Genomic DNA, 16,391 nt, shown 5'->3' with positions numbered 1-16,391 from the left:
GGTAAATATGTCTATAAAATTAAATCGTAAAAAAAAATCATGAGTTAAATGGGTTTCATTGGGGGTCTTCAAGAGAAAGCTGGACAGATACTTGACTGGGGTAATATGACCCCAGCACCCATTCCTGCCCAGGGCAGGGAGTCAGACCTGATGATCTGTTTAGGTAGGTCCCTTCCGACCCTATGATACTATGATGAATAGCAGGAAACTGGGCCATTTTTAATGCTGCTAAATGGAAACAACTTTGAAACATCAGCACTTTTTCTTTAATCTGCTTCCTACTTTTCAAACATCCACTGTGACATGGATGTTTAGCCCCTGAAGAAAAGAACAATTTATTTGGATGGACCTGCCATCCAACAAACTACGGCTTTCTAGACCGTATCATCTGGGCATATTGCGATGTGCTGATATGTGGTTGGCCTTACACCTGTTTCAGGGTATTTGATAACCTAGTGGGCTTTCCTGACAGAATGTGGCACTTTCCTATCATAATCAAGATTTCCACTTCCCTGATATCAGACTGCATGTGATAAACCTGACAAAACAGAGCAGAAGGATTTATGACTCCTGCTGACCCCTAATAATTCCTAGATTTAGGAGGATGGGTGCAAAATTATCTTTGCTTTTGTGATGCCCAGTTTTTCTTTGTGGATAACCAACAGTAGTGCCCCAATATAACACTGTGGAAATCATCTTCTAGTGTAGTGGGCAAGTAACATGTAGCTAAAGTAGTAATTTTGCTGGTTAGATAGTGATGAGGAACTCCTTCTGAACAGTTTCCACAGCTGCTGCCTGAAAGTCACGATGGCTCCAGTTCTCACAGTGAGAAGTGCAGGTCACCCATTTGGCCTACCAGCCCCATGAATACAGTTGGGCAGTTGGGGCCTTGGCTAGTCAGCTGGGTTTCATTCAGGAGGGTCTTCCCAGCAGTGATCCAATGCAAATATCTTGGCAAACTTATTTTGCCTGCCTTACTTGCAGTACTTCAGTCTTTCAGTTTTGCCTTGTGGCCTTCTGTGATGCAATCTAGCACTCAGTTCTTGTGCTCCGTGGTGAGCCAATGCAAGCAGGATTGATGCAAACATTCTGGGGGCTTGAAAGAAGGCATGATTTTGTTTCCCAACTGAGGTCTAAATCGGCAAGATTTATTTTACACAACAACCAAAGTGTGGGGAAAAGCAAGTGTCCATGTAAAGAACTTTGTATTGTAAGTAAGCATCTTCAAATGAACTATAGTGTATCTAGAGCTTTGTGCATCTAGTGGAGTGCTCCTCCTTCTGTCTCGCTAAAAGCTTCCAGACCCTCCTACAGATCACCTAAATCTTGGTCCCATTCAGTTGCTCTCGTTCTTTATTCCTTTCCTTCCTTCAGTCTGGTAACATTCTGCTCACTCTCTTCACCAGGGGAAAAATATACTATTTATGGTCCTTTTAAGAACCTCTTTGCTGTGACCAGTGGTTGGAGTTGATTTTAACATGAAGAGAAGGGATCTCTTAGCCTACCAGCCAAAGATAAGATGAAGTTGTGAGAGCTCTGATTAGTCTAGTTAGGGAAAGGCTAATCCTCCATCCGCTGTTAGCAGAGGAGGGGAAATGCTGTGTTCCCCCCCCGCCTGTCTTTAACTCCTGATTTAGTAGCTATAGTAGCAAAACAGTATATTTTCATGAAAATTTTGTAAGGCTATCTGAACTGATAATCATTAAGCTATAGCATTCTCAGCCTACTGATATGAACAAGTTGCAGTTCCTACTTCTGTTAAAATGTGCTTATGTTGGGAGAGTATGCTGAATTGACATGTGCTTCCCAGCTTCCCCTCTTATGCAGCATTGAAAACAGATCAGCTCTCAATTGTTACTGTGACCAAAGCTTTACAAGAAGTGAGACGGTGAGGCTGGGCTTGATCCCTTCTACACTAATGCTTTTTGAACTATCTGGAAGAGCTAAGGAAGAACCATTTTTGACCAATGTTGTCAACCACCAGTCATTTTCTGGGTATGCATGGAGACTTTAAAGCTAGTGTTTCAATCTGTTTGTACAGAATCAGTAAGTACTGCCTCAGTCTGCTTTCAGAAGGAACTCTGAACACAAAGCTTACAATCACATTTAAAACATCACACTCACACTAGCCCAAATCTTGAAAAGATGCCTTCTTCACCTTAGTGCAGAACTTTCCATGGCATCTGTTTCCAGTGGCCTTATCGCTAGGGTTTCGCTTTGTTTTAGGTTCCAAGAAAAAGTTCAAAGCAAAAATCTGCAGAGAGTACACTGAAACCACTAACTCTCTCACTGTTTCCATCCAAAATGCCACTCTCTCTCACAAACGTGGGCTTCCTGAAAGGTTTGTGACCTAAGTGGAAATGTGACCTGGTAATTTAGCATGTGACGAAACCTTTAGAAATGGTGAATTACGTCTGTTTTGAGGTTTCATGAAGAAAACCTTACCATCTATAGAATGAATCTTCCTGACTCCAAGAGGCAGAAGCCTTCTTGTTATTCCCTTCCCCTCACCTCTCCTCATCTTTCTGAAGAGCATTGAGCGTATCTTGAGCAGTACCACTAACAAATAAATAAAAGAAAACTTGAATGATCAGACTTACTTTAAAGGAGACCTCATATTCAGTTCCAGGACCCACAATAACCAAATAAAGTAAAACCTTTATTCACAGCCTTATCTAAAGCCCACTGAGAATACTGGGGAAAAAAGGCCACTGATTTTGAAGGGCTTTTAATCTGATCTATAATGAAATGTATTTGAATTGGAGCTTCACTGTCATGAAATCCTTCACTCTCTCTGCTTTCTGGACCCCTGAAATTTCTGGGTATTGTCTCTACTTTCCCTACATACTACACAGCAGTACTGTACCTAAACTCCTAGTGGCCCCAGGCAAACATTTAGTGTCAGTCCCCACTTCGCCAGAGATAATGATAATAATAATTGAACAATGGGAAAAAATTACCACTTTCAGTCCCCCTCTCTGTCTGGGCCCTGGTTCACTCATGCCTGTTTGCTTATGCTACACAGAGTGACTAAGACACTTAGGTCTGTTCCTGCATTTTTCCTGCTCTACTCATGCCATTTAATTCAGAGTACTTCTAGAGCAGATCTCACAGCAAGGTGCTACTAATATTGTATTGGAGGAGGCTTGACATAACTTGGAAGCACATCAGGCAGAGCTTTTATCATTTGCTGGAAATCCCAGAACCCTCCAAAATACATGAACCCATCACAAGTTAGCAATGTTCTAAAATCCCATGCCCCAAAATGTGGGTCACAGAAGGGGTAGCCTAGGCAAGTAATAGTAGTTGAAATCACAAGGCCTTATTAATTTGTACTGAGCTGTAGTTTTTGCTACCTATGGGGATGAAAAAGTAACCACGTGCAAATAAATTAGGTATATAGGTGCATAAAGATACAACTAAAAGCCAAAGATTGAATTCTTAAGTTCCCAAGTAATTTTGGATTTAATATTCACATACAGTCTCCTACGTTATATACTGCTATGCATGATGTGATAAAGCTAGGACAGGATTGAAAATATGTGAGGTGGTTTGCAGGAATTGTTAAAATCAAAACATTAGTGGTCAGGCAAAGTATGACATAAAACTCACACACAAAGGTGTTTCTCTGCTTGTGGATGGAATGGTCTTTAAAAGTTATCATTCATAACTGGTGCCAAAATGTCAGGGAATGCACCAGGGCTCAGTGGGGAAGAATTGATACTTGTGACAACTGGAAAACCAGAGCATTGGATAAGCCTGATTTCTACACGCGCACATACTTGTCAGTGAGAAGTGGCAATCGATATGAAACTGCTATAAGAAAACCAATGAAGAGCAGAGGCAGAAAAGTTTAAAGGTTTTAACAGGACTACAGGAGCATTTAGAATTAATAGTGATGTCCTGTCAAATCACTGAAGCTTCAAGGCTAGAGACTTTGCTCCTCCTGTGGCATCCCCTGCCAGCCAGCCTACATAAACAACAGTGTCTGTGTGATCACCAGTAATTACAGCCAGTCACTCCAGGCCCTGAATTAGGGTGTAACAAGTCAATCCTACTTGCAAAATTCTCTGGTTTGAGTATTCACCCTCCTTTTCTCATATCAGAGAGAGCTGCCCAAGAAAATCTGACTTGATACTTCCATTACAGTTCTGGAAAATGGAAAAATGTTTTGTTTCAAGTCAAGCAAAATGTTTTGTTCTTGGTGAAATAATTGTCAAGCATTTTTAATTTTTTAACAGTAACACTGAAATAATTGTTGAAACCAAATGTTATTGTAGATGGACAAATTGAAACAAAATGGTTTAGATTTTTTTAAAAACTTTTTTTAGTTTTTTCTTTTACTGAAACCATTCAACAAGATTGATATGATGTCATGAAACATTTTTGCTTCACCTAAAACTGCATGTTTAGATGGAAAAAGTTTTGACTGAAAAATGTTTCCCAACTGTAATCAGAAATCAAACACTGAAGCCCCTCTGCCCTAGAGAAAGGTAGCTTTTGGTCTGCCATCCTCCTGCTGTGGGGGGTCAGCATGGCTCAGCAATTCACCTACAAATGCATCCCCTCAGCCCGAAAGCTTGCAAATAAAGAATGTTTGGTTTTTTTCCAAACATCTAGTTGGTCTAATAAAAGATATCACTGGTCCCTTCTAAGCTGGCCTTGGTGGCATAGCTTGAAGCTTATATGTAGCATAACTCTAGATGCATCTCCACTGCATGCAGGAGGTATGACTGCAGCACGATGAGTTTAAACTTTAATCTGACTAGTTTAGTTAACCGCAGCAGTGAAGGTGCAGTAGCACAGACTTCAGCAAAAGCTGTATAAGCCTGCTCAGGATACTGAGGGACCTAGGTGACTAACTTTCAGTAAAGTCCATGCCACCACAATAAGACTTCATAGCTATTAGCCATGCCAGCTGGATCAGATGCGTGCTACAGACAAGGCAATAGAGATATGTGACTTGATCTTTTGCTTACTGAGGTGTGCTGCACAATTTCCCAGGCAGCACCCAGAGATTTTTAGATTCTGGCATTTCAGGCTGAGCAAAGTAGTCAGTGGTGTGGGAGAAAGGGAATGTGGGTGACATCCCTTGGCCAGGGGGATAATGAAGCACACACAGAGACCCTGACCTATGCAGGGAGGGGAAATATGGAGATACATGGAGCTCCTGTGAGGAGAGAGGTTGAACTAGGGGTCATGAATACCAGATGCATACTGCAGCCAATCTTGTCAAACGGGGGCGGATCCCCCTGCGGCAAAACTTACCGCCTGGTGGGCAGACGGGCTGCTCCCAAAAGTGGCTGTGACACACTCGCTACCTGGCCAGCGCTCACGGGGGGGCTCCTGCCTGCCCCCACGCCCATCACCTAAGCGGGGAGCATGGCCAGTCAGGGGGTGCACGCGCACCCCCGTGCACCCCTTACGCATCGCCGCTGGTAAGCCTCACTAAATAACTGTGCTGATGCTACTGCACAGTAACTCTAGGTACTGTGCATTTACTTAGTCCTTTATTAACCGAGTACTAAACTAAATGCGCAGTATGTGAGGTGCATTAATGAACATGTAGATGCGTCAAGTAGGTCACAGAATCCAGAGGCTGAGCGGGACCTCAGAAATTCTACAGCAAATTCCTAAATGACCTCTATGAGCATTTTGCCAGTTTGATACATCTCTTTCATTTTCAAGATGTTCATCCGCTGACAAGTTATGGCTTTAATTTGCGCTAAGAGACTTCTACCTGCAGATCGTGCAAAGCCCCAGTTATAAAACTTTTCTCAATGTTCTGAAAAGCCTGCAAGACACCATGCAGCAAATAGCAACCCTGATGCCAGGCCAGCTGATTGCTCCACAACACCAGCTAAGGATTGGCAGCTGTGGCTGGTATCCAACTTATGTAAAAAAAGCTTATAATATTACAAGTATAGGAACACCTTCAGAGGCATGCGGATCCCTTCTGAACACTAGTCCTTGCTAAAAATCAGGAACATGCAAGTTAATACAGTGATGCAAAATCATTTGCTACACCCAGAGAAACAGGCAACTGTCCCTTCCTCGCGTGAATACACATCAGTGCACACTACACAGTAATGCCAACAAAGTGGAGCATCTCTATAGCCTGCAAGGACCATCTTCTCTGAACTCAGACAAACTGCTCTCTATCTGCAGCTCTGTTTAGAATCAAAGGCTCCATTCTCCTAGAAGTCAGGGCAAATGTGCTGTGCTTGCCCCTCAAAAGGGCTGTGGTTCAGCATCAAAAGAAACAATCTAGCCCTCTATCTCAGTGCATTTGCACTATCCCTTGATGGGATTAGAGGGGCTGTTTTGTTTTCAGCTTGCCTTCAGCCTGCCACGGGGATTAGTTCAAAGTGAAGGAAGAGAGAAGGAAATAATTCCAGGAAAGCAGAGTTTAAAAATATAGCAGCTTCTCTGCCCCCTCACTCTCATAAACAGCATCATTTAAACCATCCAGAGGAGAAAGCTCCCTTCCTGAGTGAGTTTTGCAAGAAACCCTGAAATCATAATACAGGCAGAAAGGTGAGAAAGTAAATAGCTCACAAATACACTGGAGTTTCCTGGTGGGAGACAGAAAGGGGGATCCATTAGGTGGGTAGGGACAGAGGCTTCCCTTTCTGTAAGGGGTAAACAAGGCTGAACTTACCTTGGTAGAAACACAAGCAGAGGACTGTGAGAAGCACCCAGTCCTTCCACACACTGTCCATTCTGCTCCTTGGGGGGAAGAAACCCCTCTTCAAACTCTGGAAGCAGAGCAAACCTGTCCTCCGTATTTTGCTCTCCTCTGGTGCCTCTTGCACACAGTGAGACAGCGAGAGTTGTATGCACACAGGAAATTTCACTGAGATCATGAACACTAATTTGCCAGCAAAAGAGAAAAGACATAGCACCCCCCGGTGGTAACAAAAAGCAAAGAGCTGTCCTGCTCAATGCAAGTTGATCCCACAGGTTTATAAGGACTTCTTATTGTTTCCATTCATCAGCAGCTGACTGTGGCTGGGTAGAACTGCCTGGTTCATAGAGAGAGAGGCACCCAGATGAGAGTAACCAGCATGTGCGCACACCCACCCACAGCTAAAAACGTGATATGAAGTCTTGCTTCCGTGTGCTGCTGGTTTCAGCATAGGTCTATCAGGGGTAGCAGGAGGTGGGTTTATTGCCTTTGGAAGTAGCAGTGTAGATGATTTGAGAACCATAACCTTGCCCCACAAGAAAGCACATCTCAGATGCTCTTTTCAGGCTACATTGCACCAGGGTTGCCACCCTTCTAGGATCGCCCTGAAGTCTCCAAGAATTTGATAGAAATCTCCAGGAGAGTGCTGAGAGTCACCCAGGAGATAAATGATAGGGCATTCATTAAAAGAAATATTAAATGTTGAGTCGAATTTATACAGTAGTCCCATGGGTTTTTAAAATGTAATAGCCACGTGCATTTGCCTTCCTGACCTCAAGTCTATGTACCATAATTAATGGCATTACATCATGTGATGAAACCTTTTGGAATAGATTCAGAGTTGGCAACCCTACATTGCCCTGAGTATTTTTCCACCTCAATTTTTATCTGGGTTGAGTGAGCGGTTCGTTCCTAAGTTAGCCATCAGTCTGGTAGCTCCGCCAGGATCAAACTCGAGGTTCCACCATTGTACCTGGAACTCAGGAGCACAATTTGGGAAGGTGCATCTCAGCTCAAATGACAATGAAGATGGTAGGGAAAAAATAAGAGAGGAATCAGAAATGTGGATCAGGAGTGCACAGCTCTGAAACTGTATGAAGGCTCTGGAAGAAAAATGCTGGGCACAGAAACCCATTTGCCAAAGCATAATTGTAGCACTGCAAAATACAATATCATGTCATTGCATTATAATACATGATGTACACAGGCAAGCTCTTTTGGGTAGATGTGATATCTTTCATTAGATCAACTGAGTAGTTGGAAAAAAATTCTTCGCAAGCTGTCAGGCACAAGCAAATCACTTTTTTCCAACTATGTCCTTAGACCAACATGGCTACAACCAGAAAACCTGAAGACATGATGTGGCACTTTCTCCAAAGACCCTAGTGATGGTCAGGACAGAAGTCTCAAAACTACAGAGGTTCTGCTCAGTTACTTAGTGTGAAAGCGTTGAATGCACTGCACAGCGGACTGGTGAACGGTAGATGAGAACCCATCACTTAGAGCAGGCAGCTTCATAACTGCATCTGGAATGATTCTGTGTCTAAATGCCTATGGTGGAAATATTCTGAATCCTCTCCTTTGATTTTTGGGGTTTTTTTTGGCTTGGAGAGGAGCATTGTACCCTGTTGAGAATGAGTCTCTGGTCATTGGTACAGAGTCTGAGGCTGAAAACAGGAATGAGAAAACATACGCAACAAGAAAAGCAACCGAGTTCACCAAAACACTTCTCCAATCTCCTCTTCCTCCAGAGCCCAGCTGTTACTCTTCACAACAGACTCATCCTGCTATGTGTATTAACCACAGTGAAAATTCTTTGATTTTTCCAGCCACATTCATTATATCCCATTTATTCCAGCTAACTGGAGTTTGGATTGTTCCTCCTGCAGGTCAGTGACTCTCAACTGAGGTACCATGGCACCTCAGGATGTTGTGAGATCCTTTCAAGGGTGCAATGCAAAATTAGCACTGTTAGCTGTGCAAACACCTGCACATTATTTAAGGTAAACCCAAAGATTTAAAATAAGAATCCATAGTGTCAAAAACATCCTGACCTGTTGTGACCTTTTGAGTTCTTTACAACAGAAGTAATGCTCTAGTATTTTTCTGTAGTCAACAGTATTGCCAACCACACCATGTCAAAAATCATGAGAGAAACTCTTAAAAACCAAGAGATTTGGAATGTAAATCATAAGATGCTATTTTTTAAATGTGTGTTGGGGGGGGTTGATATTTGTGAAGGTGTGGGGGACTGTGGATGTGTGGGGGGGGTTGAAGCCTGGGGAAGGGGCTGGCAGGATGAAGGGTCTTGTGGACCAGGAGTGAGGGGCAGCAGTAGGGCTGGGGGTGGGGGGCAGGGCTGTGGCTTGGGAGTGAGGGGTAGACACAGACGCACGCACACAGACAGAAGGACAACTAGACAGCTGCCCACAGCTCTGTTGCATGACTCACCCCAGCCCTGGGGCCCCATTCACTCCAGCCCTTACCCTACTCCCTCCCTCACCATGGGGGCCTCAATCTGCCCTCCCCTGCCTCTTCCCTCTCCCTTTGCCCCTTCCCCTCCACAGACTTACCAGCTTTGCGCTCTCTACACGTAGCAAAAGAAAAAATCCAGACATTTGATCTATCAGGAGATCATGAGTTAGAGTTAATTTGACTTGGAAATCAGGAATCTCATGATTTTTTCATGAGAGTTGGCATTACTGAGTCAAAAAAAGTGTGAAAGGAGTCTTGAAATGGGGTGCTGCTAAATTCAGAAAAGTTATGGGGGAAGGGAGGGTTTGAGTTTAAAAAAAAAAGGTTGAGAACCACTGTTGGACATGCTGGAGGGAAGCATGCAAGTTTCTTTTCTCTCCATCCCTGAAAACCGTTTGCTAGTGCATAGCAGGCTGTGTCACTTCTCCCGCCACTCAAAATTCTGTGTCACATGGCCCAGTGGGAAGTAAGCCCTCTGATCAGAAAGCACCATGTTCCCAGCAATGCCTGGCCATTTGTCTCCTGGGATGCCTGGGATGCTTGGAATGTGTGTTTGTTTCTTTGTTGTTCAGATAGGCCATGAGGAATCCTTTTTAAGAGCCTCATATGTGCAGAGCAAACTTGTCTTCGAATGGGCTGAGCTCTATAAATCTTTTTATTTATTAGAATTTTTGTATTCTGTGTGATTATGATTCTGCTCCCACCTTACTCTACAGGGCTTTGGTTGGAATGCCTCCCTCCTTTCCAAAGCACTCATGGCCCATATTTACTTCTTTGTTGTTGCACCTCTTACCTTGTTCCTATTTAAGTATTTGGAATAAGATGAAGTGAGCTTTCTCAGAATGACTGCTCTTTTCTCCCTGGCTCATTTTTGACACAATTCCATTTCTGCAATGTAGACAAAGCTTCACAAGGCTCCCAGGCGAGGGGCAGGCTTGGATTGGATGCTGCTGTTTCACAACAAACCAACCCAGAATTTTAAAGCAAAATGGAATTGTGGAGGGTCACATGGTTTCATGTCAGAATTTGAAAAAAACTCTGAAATAAACTAATCATCTTGAATTCCCTGACAGTGAAACGTAGAGTTGGTTTCTGAGCGTAATGTAACTCTTCCTAATCTGTCCTGAGTTTTGAGTTCATAATATAGTAGAAAACCAGCAAATCATTAAATGACTTGGAGTTCTGTTGGCAACTTTTTGTATACATCTATTGAAAGTTACTTCCTTGATGAGGATCAAGTAGCATTTAATTAGGGAGAAATATAGGACAAATATAGGGAGAAAGCACTAAGTCACATGCTTTCTGCAGTAAAATCAGGTAAGAAAATACCTTAAGTACCCCATTTTTATTTGCTCTAAGTCCTTCCTCTGTCACTTGTATACCACAGGTGTTAATGTCATTGTCCCACACTTTTTTCTTATGCTAGGGCATCTTCTGTGCTAAGTGACTTCAAACTGAAACAATTTCACTATCCCTGGTACAGTGCAAGGTAAGGAGAGGGAGATACCAATGGGATGTGTAGGCAAGAGTTAGGTTATGTGGGGCATGAAACTGAGCAACCCATTAGATACCCCGGTTAGGAAATGTTCTTGTCTATCACCCAGACAATGATTGAATAGAAATTTATCCCTGTGTGGGTGGGTCATTTACCAGTGTGAGGAACAAGAGCCAAGCAGCCAAAATGTTAGTACATTTGCCTTTAACATAATGAAAGAAAGCTCAGCCATGCCCTGCCCTGCATAAAAACCTACTATTATGTGGCCTCTTCCTCAGAGTCATCCATAAAAGGGTTGAGTCAAACGACTGGTAAACATATACTCAGACCTTGAGAAACCCTGCTAATACTAAGACTTTTTTCCAGATTCTTCCTGTTCCGACTCCATCTCTTGTCTTGTCCATTATCTGGCCTCATCCTTATACTTTGTTTTAGATTCCTGACCCCACTGTAGATCGGCAGTTCCTGACCTTGGCTTGTTCTCCAGAGTACTGACCCATGGCCTTCAATCCTGCTGTAGCCATTTGTCCAGGTTACCCATGTCCCAGTCCCTGATAGCCAAAGGTTTCAGGTTACTCTTATTAAAACAGGCAAGGTCATTTGATGGATTTATAGTTCTTTCCTGATAATTCATATGACCTGCAGTTCTCATCTACTGGTACGAGGGGGACTCAGCTCCTCCTTCATGATGATGTGTCTGGAAGAACTTCTAGTGGCCAGGTGAGCACAAAGGGCTGTACACTAACCATTTCTGAGCATTCACGTGTCTTTCTTTTTCAGGATAACAGTACCAAGAAGTCTGTGTTAAAGAGCAGGTTGATTGTGCTTTAGTGGTCAGATCAGGAAACTTGAGAGCCTGTCATTCCATTCCCCTGGCTTACTGTGTTAGCCTTTTGTCCTTTCCTAATGTTGCTATCAGTAGGAACAACAGTAGCAATTCTAGTGTTATCCATGGCCCGCTTTTCAGCCAAAGTGTCTTATAGGGCTACTCTAATCAGGGTTAAACACTGGAAGTGGTGAAGTTACTACCCTGTCAAGAATAGTACTCCCTGGGTACATCTACCCAGAACACTAACAATGCAGTAGCCTAGTAACACTGCACAGTAGCACATCACAGCACAAACAGTGCTAATATGCTACTGCAGAATATTATCTGGCTACTGAGTAGTAGCATCACTTAAAATGTATTTGCTAGCACTACTGTGCAGTAAGTCAGGTTACTGCACCTTCATTGAGTACTTGATTATAGTATACAAGTACTAAATTAAATGTGCAATAATCACTGGCAGACAAGGTTCTTTTGGTAAATGTGATATCTTTTATTAGACCAACTAAATAGTTGGGAAAACTGTTCTTTGCAAGCATTTGGGTAAAAACACATCCGTAGAACAACATGGCTACAACCATAAACCTCTCAGTAGCCACTGCGCATTAACGAATGTGTAGATGTGCTCCCTATGTTGCTACCAACAATGGTAAAAGTGACTGAAGGAAAAAAAGAAGTGCAGTATAGGCAAGTTGGCATTAACAATGGGCAAGTCATTGAACCTCTCTGGGCCGCATTTTCGGCCTGTTAAATAGGGATACGGGTGGTTACCTAACGTGAGATCTAATTCATTGGCATGTATATGGTGATTTGAATTCCTCTAGAGGGAAGTGCCAGAAACAGGCAAAGCGTTATTTTTTACTGTAAACACTCACTTGTACCACTTCTGTCTCTAGACAGAAATTGCCATTGTGTGGTCTTTGCACCAGCAGATCCAATGCGTTCCAGCCAGATTGTGATTTTCTGCAGCCAGAACCCAAAAGGGAAAGCTCCTGGATTTTGTAGAAAGTTTGTTAATTTTTTATTGAGGTTTTCTTTGTAACATGATATTTACCATGTGAGTTTAATTCCTACAGGCCACTACCACTGTGTATGTCACCATCGTAGATGAGAATGATAATGCCCCTGTGTTCCAGCGACAGCACTATGAAGTCACTTTGGATGAGGGGCCAGACACTCTCAATGCCACGCTTATCACTGTCCAGGCACTAGATCGTGATGAGGGGCCCAACGGCACAGTTACATATGCCATCACAGAGGGAAATATCTTGGACACCTTTCATATAGACAGTACTACGGTCAGTTGTGATGCTCTAGCTTGACACTTTCATCCTGTTTCTCTGGTTTCTTTGGTTAGTTTCCCTCCTGCTGAACTCTCTGCACTCCTGTCTCATTTCAGGGGCAGATCCATACTGTGAAGGAGCTGGACTACGAGATCAGCCACGGGCGCTACACCCTGATTGTCACTGCCATGGACCAGTGCCCAATCCCATCACGCCGTCTCACATCCACCACAACGGTATGGGACTGCTGTGCGGGCCACAATCCACAACTACAAAAGCCAGTTAAGAAGCAGAGGTTTTGAGAAGTTGGAAAGGATTATGCTTGCAGTATTGGAACTTCTGTTCACTCCAGAAGTTCCCCTTTATGAGAAGAGTTTCATATCTCCATACTGTAGCATGCAAGTAGTTCTATGTGTCATAGAAGTCATTTTGGACACCATGTGGTTCTTGCAGGAGACAAGGGAGTATATATATCTTCTGGTGGCTTCACTGTGGTAGGTGCTCTCTACCAGTAGAATTTGCCCCCAGTCTTTATGCAACACATGCCAAAAAAATGTAGACACTATTGGGCACCACTCTCAAGGCATGCCTACACTGCTTCCAGCCACTCTCTGCTCTGAAGGGAAGGTGCCCACCCCACTCAGTTCAGTGCCACACCCACCAAACATTGATAAAAAGTAATGGAGCTGTGGCTAGAACAGCACTGGATCTGCACCAAGCAGCAGCTACCTGCAGCTGTTTGGTGGACTCAGAGTGGGAATGAACAAGTGAGGTGTGTTTTCCTGGCAGCACTTCCTGGCACAGTAGAGCAGTGTAGCCATGTTGCAAGAGTTACACACATTCAGACAAACAACAAAAATATCCCGTATCTTATAGCTCCCATTACCTTTAACTATATTTTGGATAAGAGTGTGTTCAATCTCCAGATGCTTTAAGGTTTGCGCAACATTAGAAACTAAATTCTTGAGTTTATAATGTATTCAGAAAAAATAAAGCAACTGATAAAAGCAGCAGCATGCAAACTATATTATTGTGTCAGGCCTGGCAGTAGTTTTACTAAGAGGTTAGATTATGGATTTGTATAGGATGATTTGTATAGGGATGATCCTGCCTTGCCAGGGGATTGGACTAGATGGCCCCTGGAGGTTCCTTCCAGCCCTACTTCTCTATGATTTCTATGATTACTTGAAGAAAATTGGCCTTCCAAAGCAATGTAATGTGGTCAGATTAGATGCTTGCAGTTTTTGTTACTCTCTACCTGTGATGCTTAGAATTCCCCATTGACCTTCCTTTTTTCTATACTAACTCATGCAGTCAGTTTTTAAAGCCTCTTATTTGTATGTGCTGTAAAAATGTATAGATCATTGAGACGTGCTCTTTTTGCATGTGCCTGAAGCTGTCAGCTTGTAACATGTAAATGGTCAGGAAGAAGCTGATGCTGCATTCTCTTGGCCTGATAGCCAGCTGAGCCAGTGACAGGAGTATAGTGCTGTAGTTGGACTCTGATAAATAGTAAATATAGAAGAATCAGAAAATTGGATCCAATTTTTTTTGCCTCATGCTATATTTACTTTGGCCAAGTACACAGCCACAGTCTACCAGCATGCTGAGAATCGTCATTACATTGCTGTCCTACTCACTTATTCTAAAGAACCTTCCAAAATCCAGGAAAACCAGAAAGGAAGAAGGATATTATTCTTTCGCCTTGGCCAGTTGCTTCTGAAACCAACAAACCCAAAAGATTTTTGTCTGTGTGCTGATCTAAGTGAATAAATCTTGGATGCTACACTGAACGTTTCAAAACAGACACATTTAAACATCTGATAAAGTGAAATAAAAACAAGATGCCATTCTATTTGTCTGACCAAAACCATCCAGGGAAGAAAGTCTACTGATTCCACTATTTTGGTTGCTGACTCACAAGATCTAACCAGGATTTTTGGTGCCACAGCTAAAAGGATTGGTCCTAGCTTCCTTTGTGGCTTCTCCCTTATTCTGTACATACTTGTCCTGACTGCAGGTGTTGGTGAATCTGAATGATATTAACGACAACCAACCTACTTTTCCACGGGCCTATGAGGGACCCTTTGACATCACAGAAGGTCAGCCTGGCCCAAGAGTGTGGACTTTCCTGGCCCATGATGGGGACTCAGGCCCAAATGGACAGGTTGAGTACAGCATCATAGCAGGGGATCCTCTGGGTAAGTTGTGGGGAAGAAGTGGAAGCTAGTTTATGGGATTCCTTTAGATTGTTCCTACAATCCCCCATGTTTCTGTATTTCACACACACATGTACAGACGCACACAGACGCCTCTGCGCAACCTCTTCCCCATATGCACAAAAATGTACGTATACATGTGGTAAAGAAGTGTGAACCTCTGCTCTGAGATGCAGAACTGAGAACCAGCAAATCTGGATTCTGTTCCTGACTGCACCATAGACTTTCTTGAGCAAATCACTTGAGATTTGTCTGTACTGCGGTGGCAGAGAACTCAGTCTCATTGCCAAGGTAGTGAGCCCTGGTCACCCACCCCCATTCCACATGCATCAATTCCAGCAACAAGGTGGTGAGGATGCCTTGAGGGGACCCCAAGCCACTGTTCACAAACATGCCAGAAACCCAGGTTTTGAGAATGAAGCCAGAGTCAGCCCCCTGGGCATCCTCACTCTCTAATTTCTGGGACTGACCTGCATAAAGCAGAAGCTGGTGGGCAGGGCTCATTTCCTCTGTGGCATGACTGAGTACTCTGCTGCTGTTGCACAGACATACCCTCACCCCTCAGTGCCCAGGGGTGCAGTAAGAAAGTCATATTTATTAGACTACAACAGTGTCAAGTGCTATGGAAGTGACCATAAAATAATAGAAACACATATATCTACCTTGTTAATGTGTGCACACATACACCCATACCCATCTGCACATATCTCTGTGTCCGCACACAGCTCCTTGTGTAACACAACTATTCACTGATAACCACTTATATACAAAATATACTTGTCTACTGAACACACCCCATATGCAACAATAGATACACAACACAGTACAACATATGTCAGGATAGCAAAAAGTCCAGCTATGCAATGCCACCATTGAATAAAGCAGGGCAGGGTATAAAAACCAAGTTCCAAACTGTGTAGCATGAGTAGAGGAAGGAGAAGTAAAAGAGGATGTAATTTGTTGTAGATTCAGATCAGACAAGACTTGTGGAGTAGACAAAAGAATCTGTAACCTTCTCCCTTCCCCTGGCTATTCAGATGAGCCACTTTTATTCAAGTGCCGTACTTTTTCCCCCAAGGACAGATCTTTAGTGGGGGAAGGGGGAGAGAGGGGAACAGAGAATGGAAAAGGCTAAAAAGCTTGCTTAGGAAAGCACAGGAAGCATTTCAAAAACTGTCCTCGCAACTGATTCCTTCTGAAAAACTCGATTTTGTACACAAGGAAATCCTATTACAAAGAACATCCGCTCTGTGGAGAAACACTGCAACCTGTTGTGGGCTGTTCAGAGAGAGCATGGGCTTGTGCAAGTTTAACCAAGGTTACAAAAGGAGGGGCACCAGGTAGGCAGGGACTTCAGGGAAATCCAGAATGGGCATGGACTCTATTGGGAAAAATACAGGAAGTT

General features: G+C 43.3%; 2 protein-coding genes across 3 annotated transcripts in view; one reads left to right on the top strand and one right to left on the bottom strand.

Annotated features, from left to right (window-relative positions):
• The window catches only part of VSIR (V-set immunoregulatory receptor), a 40,682-nt gene extending 33,851 nt beyond the window's left edge, over positions 1–6,831 (bottom strand). For both annotated transcript variants that reach the window (XM_090058183.1, XM_090058184.1), the window contains exon 1: positions 6,662–6,831. In XM_090058183.1, the coding sequence (XP_089914309.1) occupies positions 6,662–6,722 (61 nt within the window). In that variant the 5' untranslated portion in view covers positions 6,723–6,831. The remainder of the gene's footprint in view (positions 1–6,661) is intronic.
• Positions 1–16,391, top strand: part of CDH23 (cadherin related 23) — a 408,502-nt gene that overhangs the window by 354,429 nt on the left and 37,682 nt on the right. The window contains exons 32-34 of the mRNA XM_090058715.1: positions 12,561–12,782; positions 12,884–13,003; positions 14,788–14,968. Of these exons, the coding sequence (XP_089914841.1) occupies positions 12,561–12,782; positions 12,884–13,003; positions 14,788–14,968 (523 nt within the window). The remainder of the gene's footprint in view (positions 1–12,560; positions 12,783–12,883; positions 13,004–14,787; positions 14,969–16,391) is intronic.

This window comes from Crocodylus siamensis, chromosome 7, assembly GCF_052110815.1.
Source record: "Crocodylus siamensis isolate JL-2025a chromosome 7, ASM5211081v1, whole genome shotgun sequence".
In the NCBI taxonomy this organism is placed as follows: Eukaryota; Metazoa; Chordata; order Crocodylia; family Crocodylidae; genus Crocodylus; species Crocodylus siamensis.
This window is presented reverse-complemented; position numbering and strand designations above follow the sequence as displayed.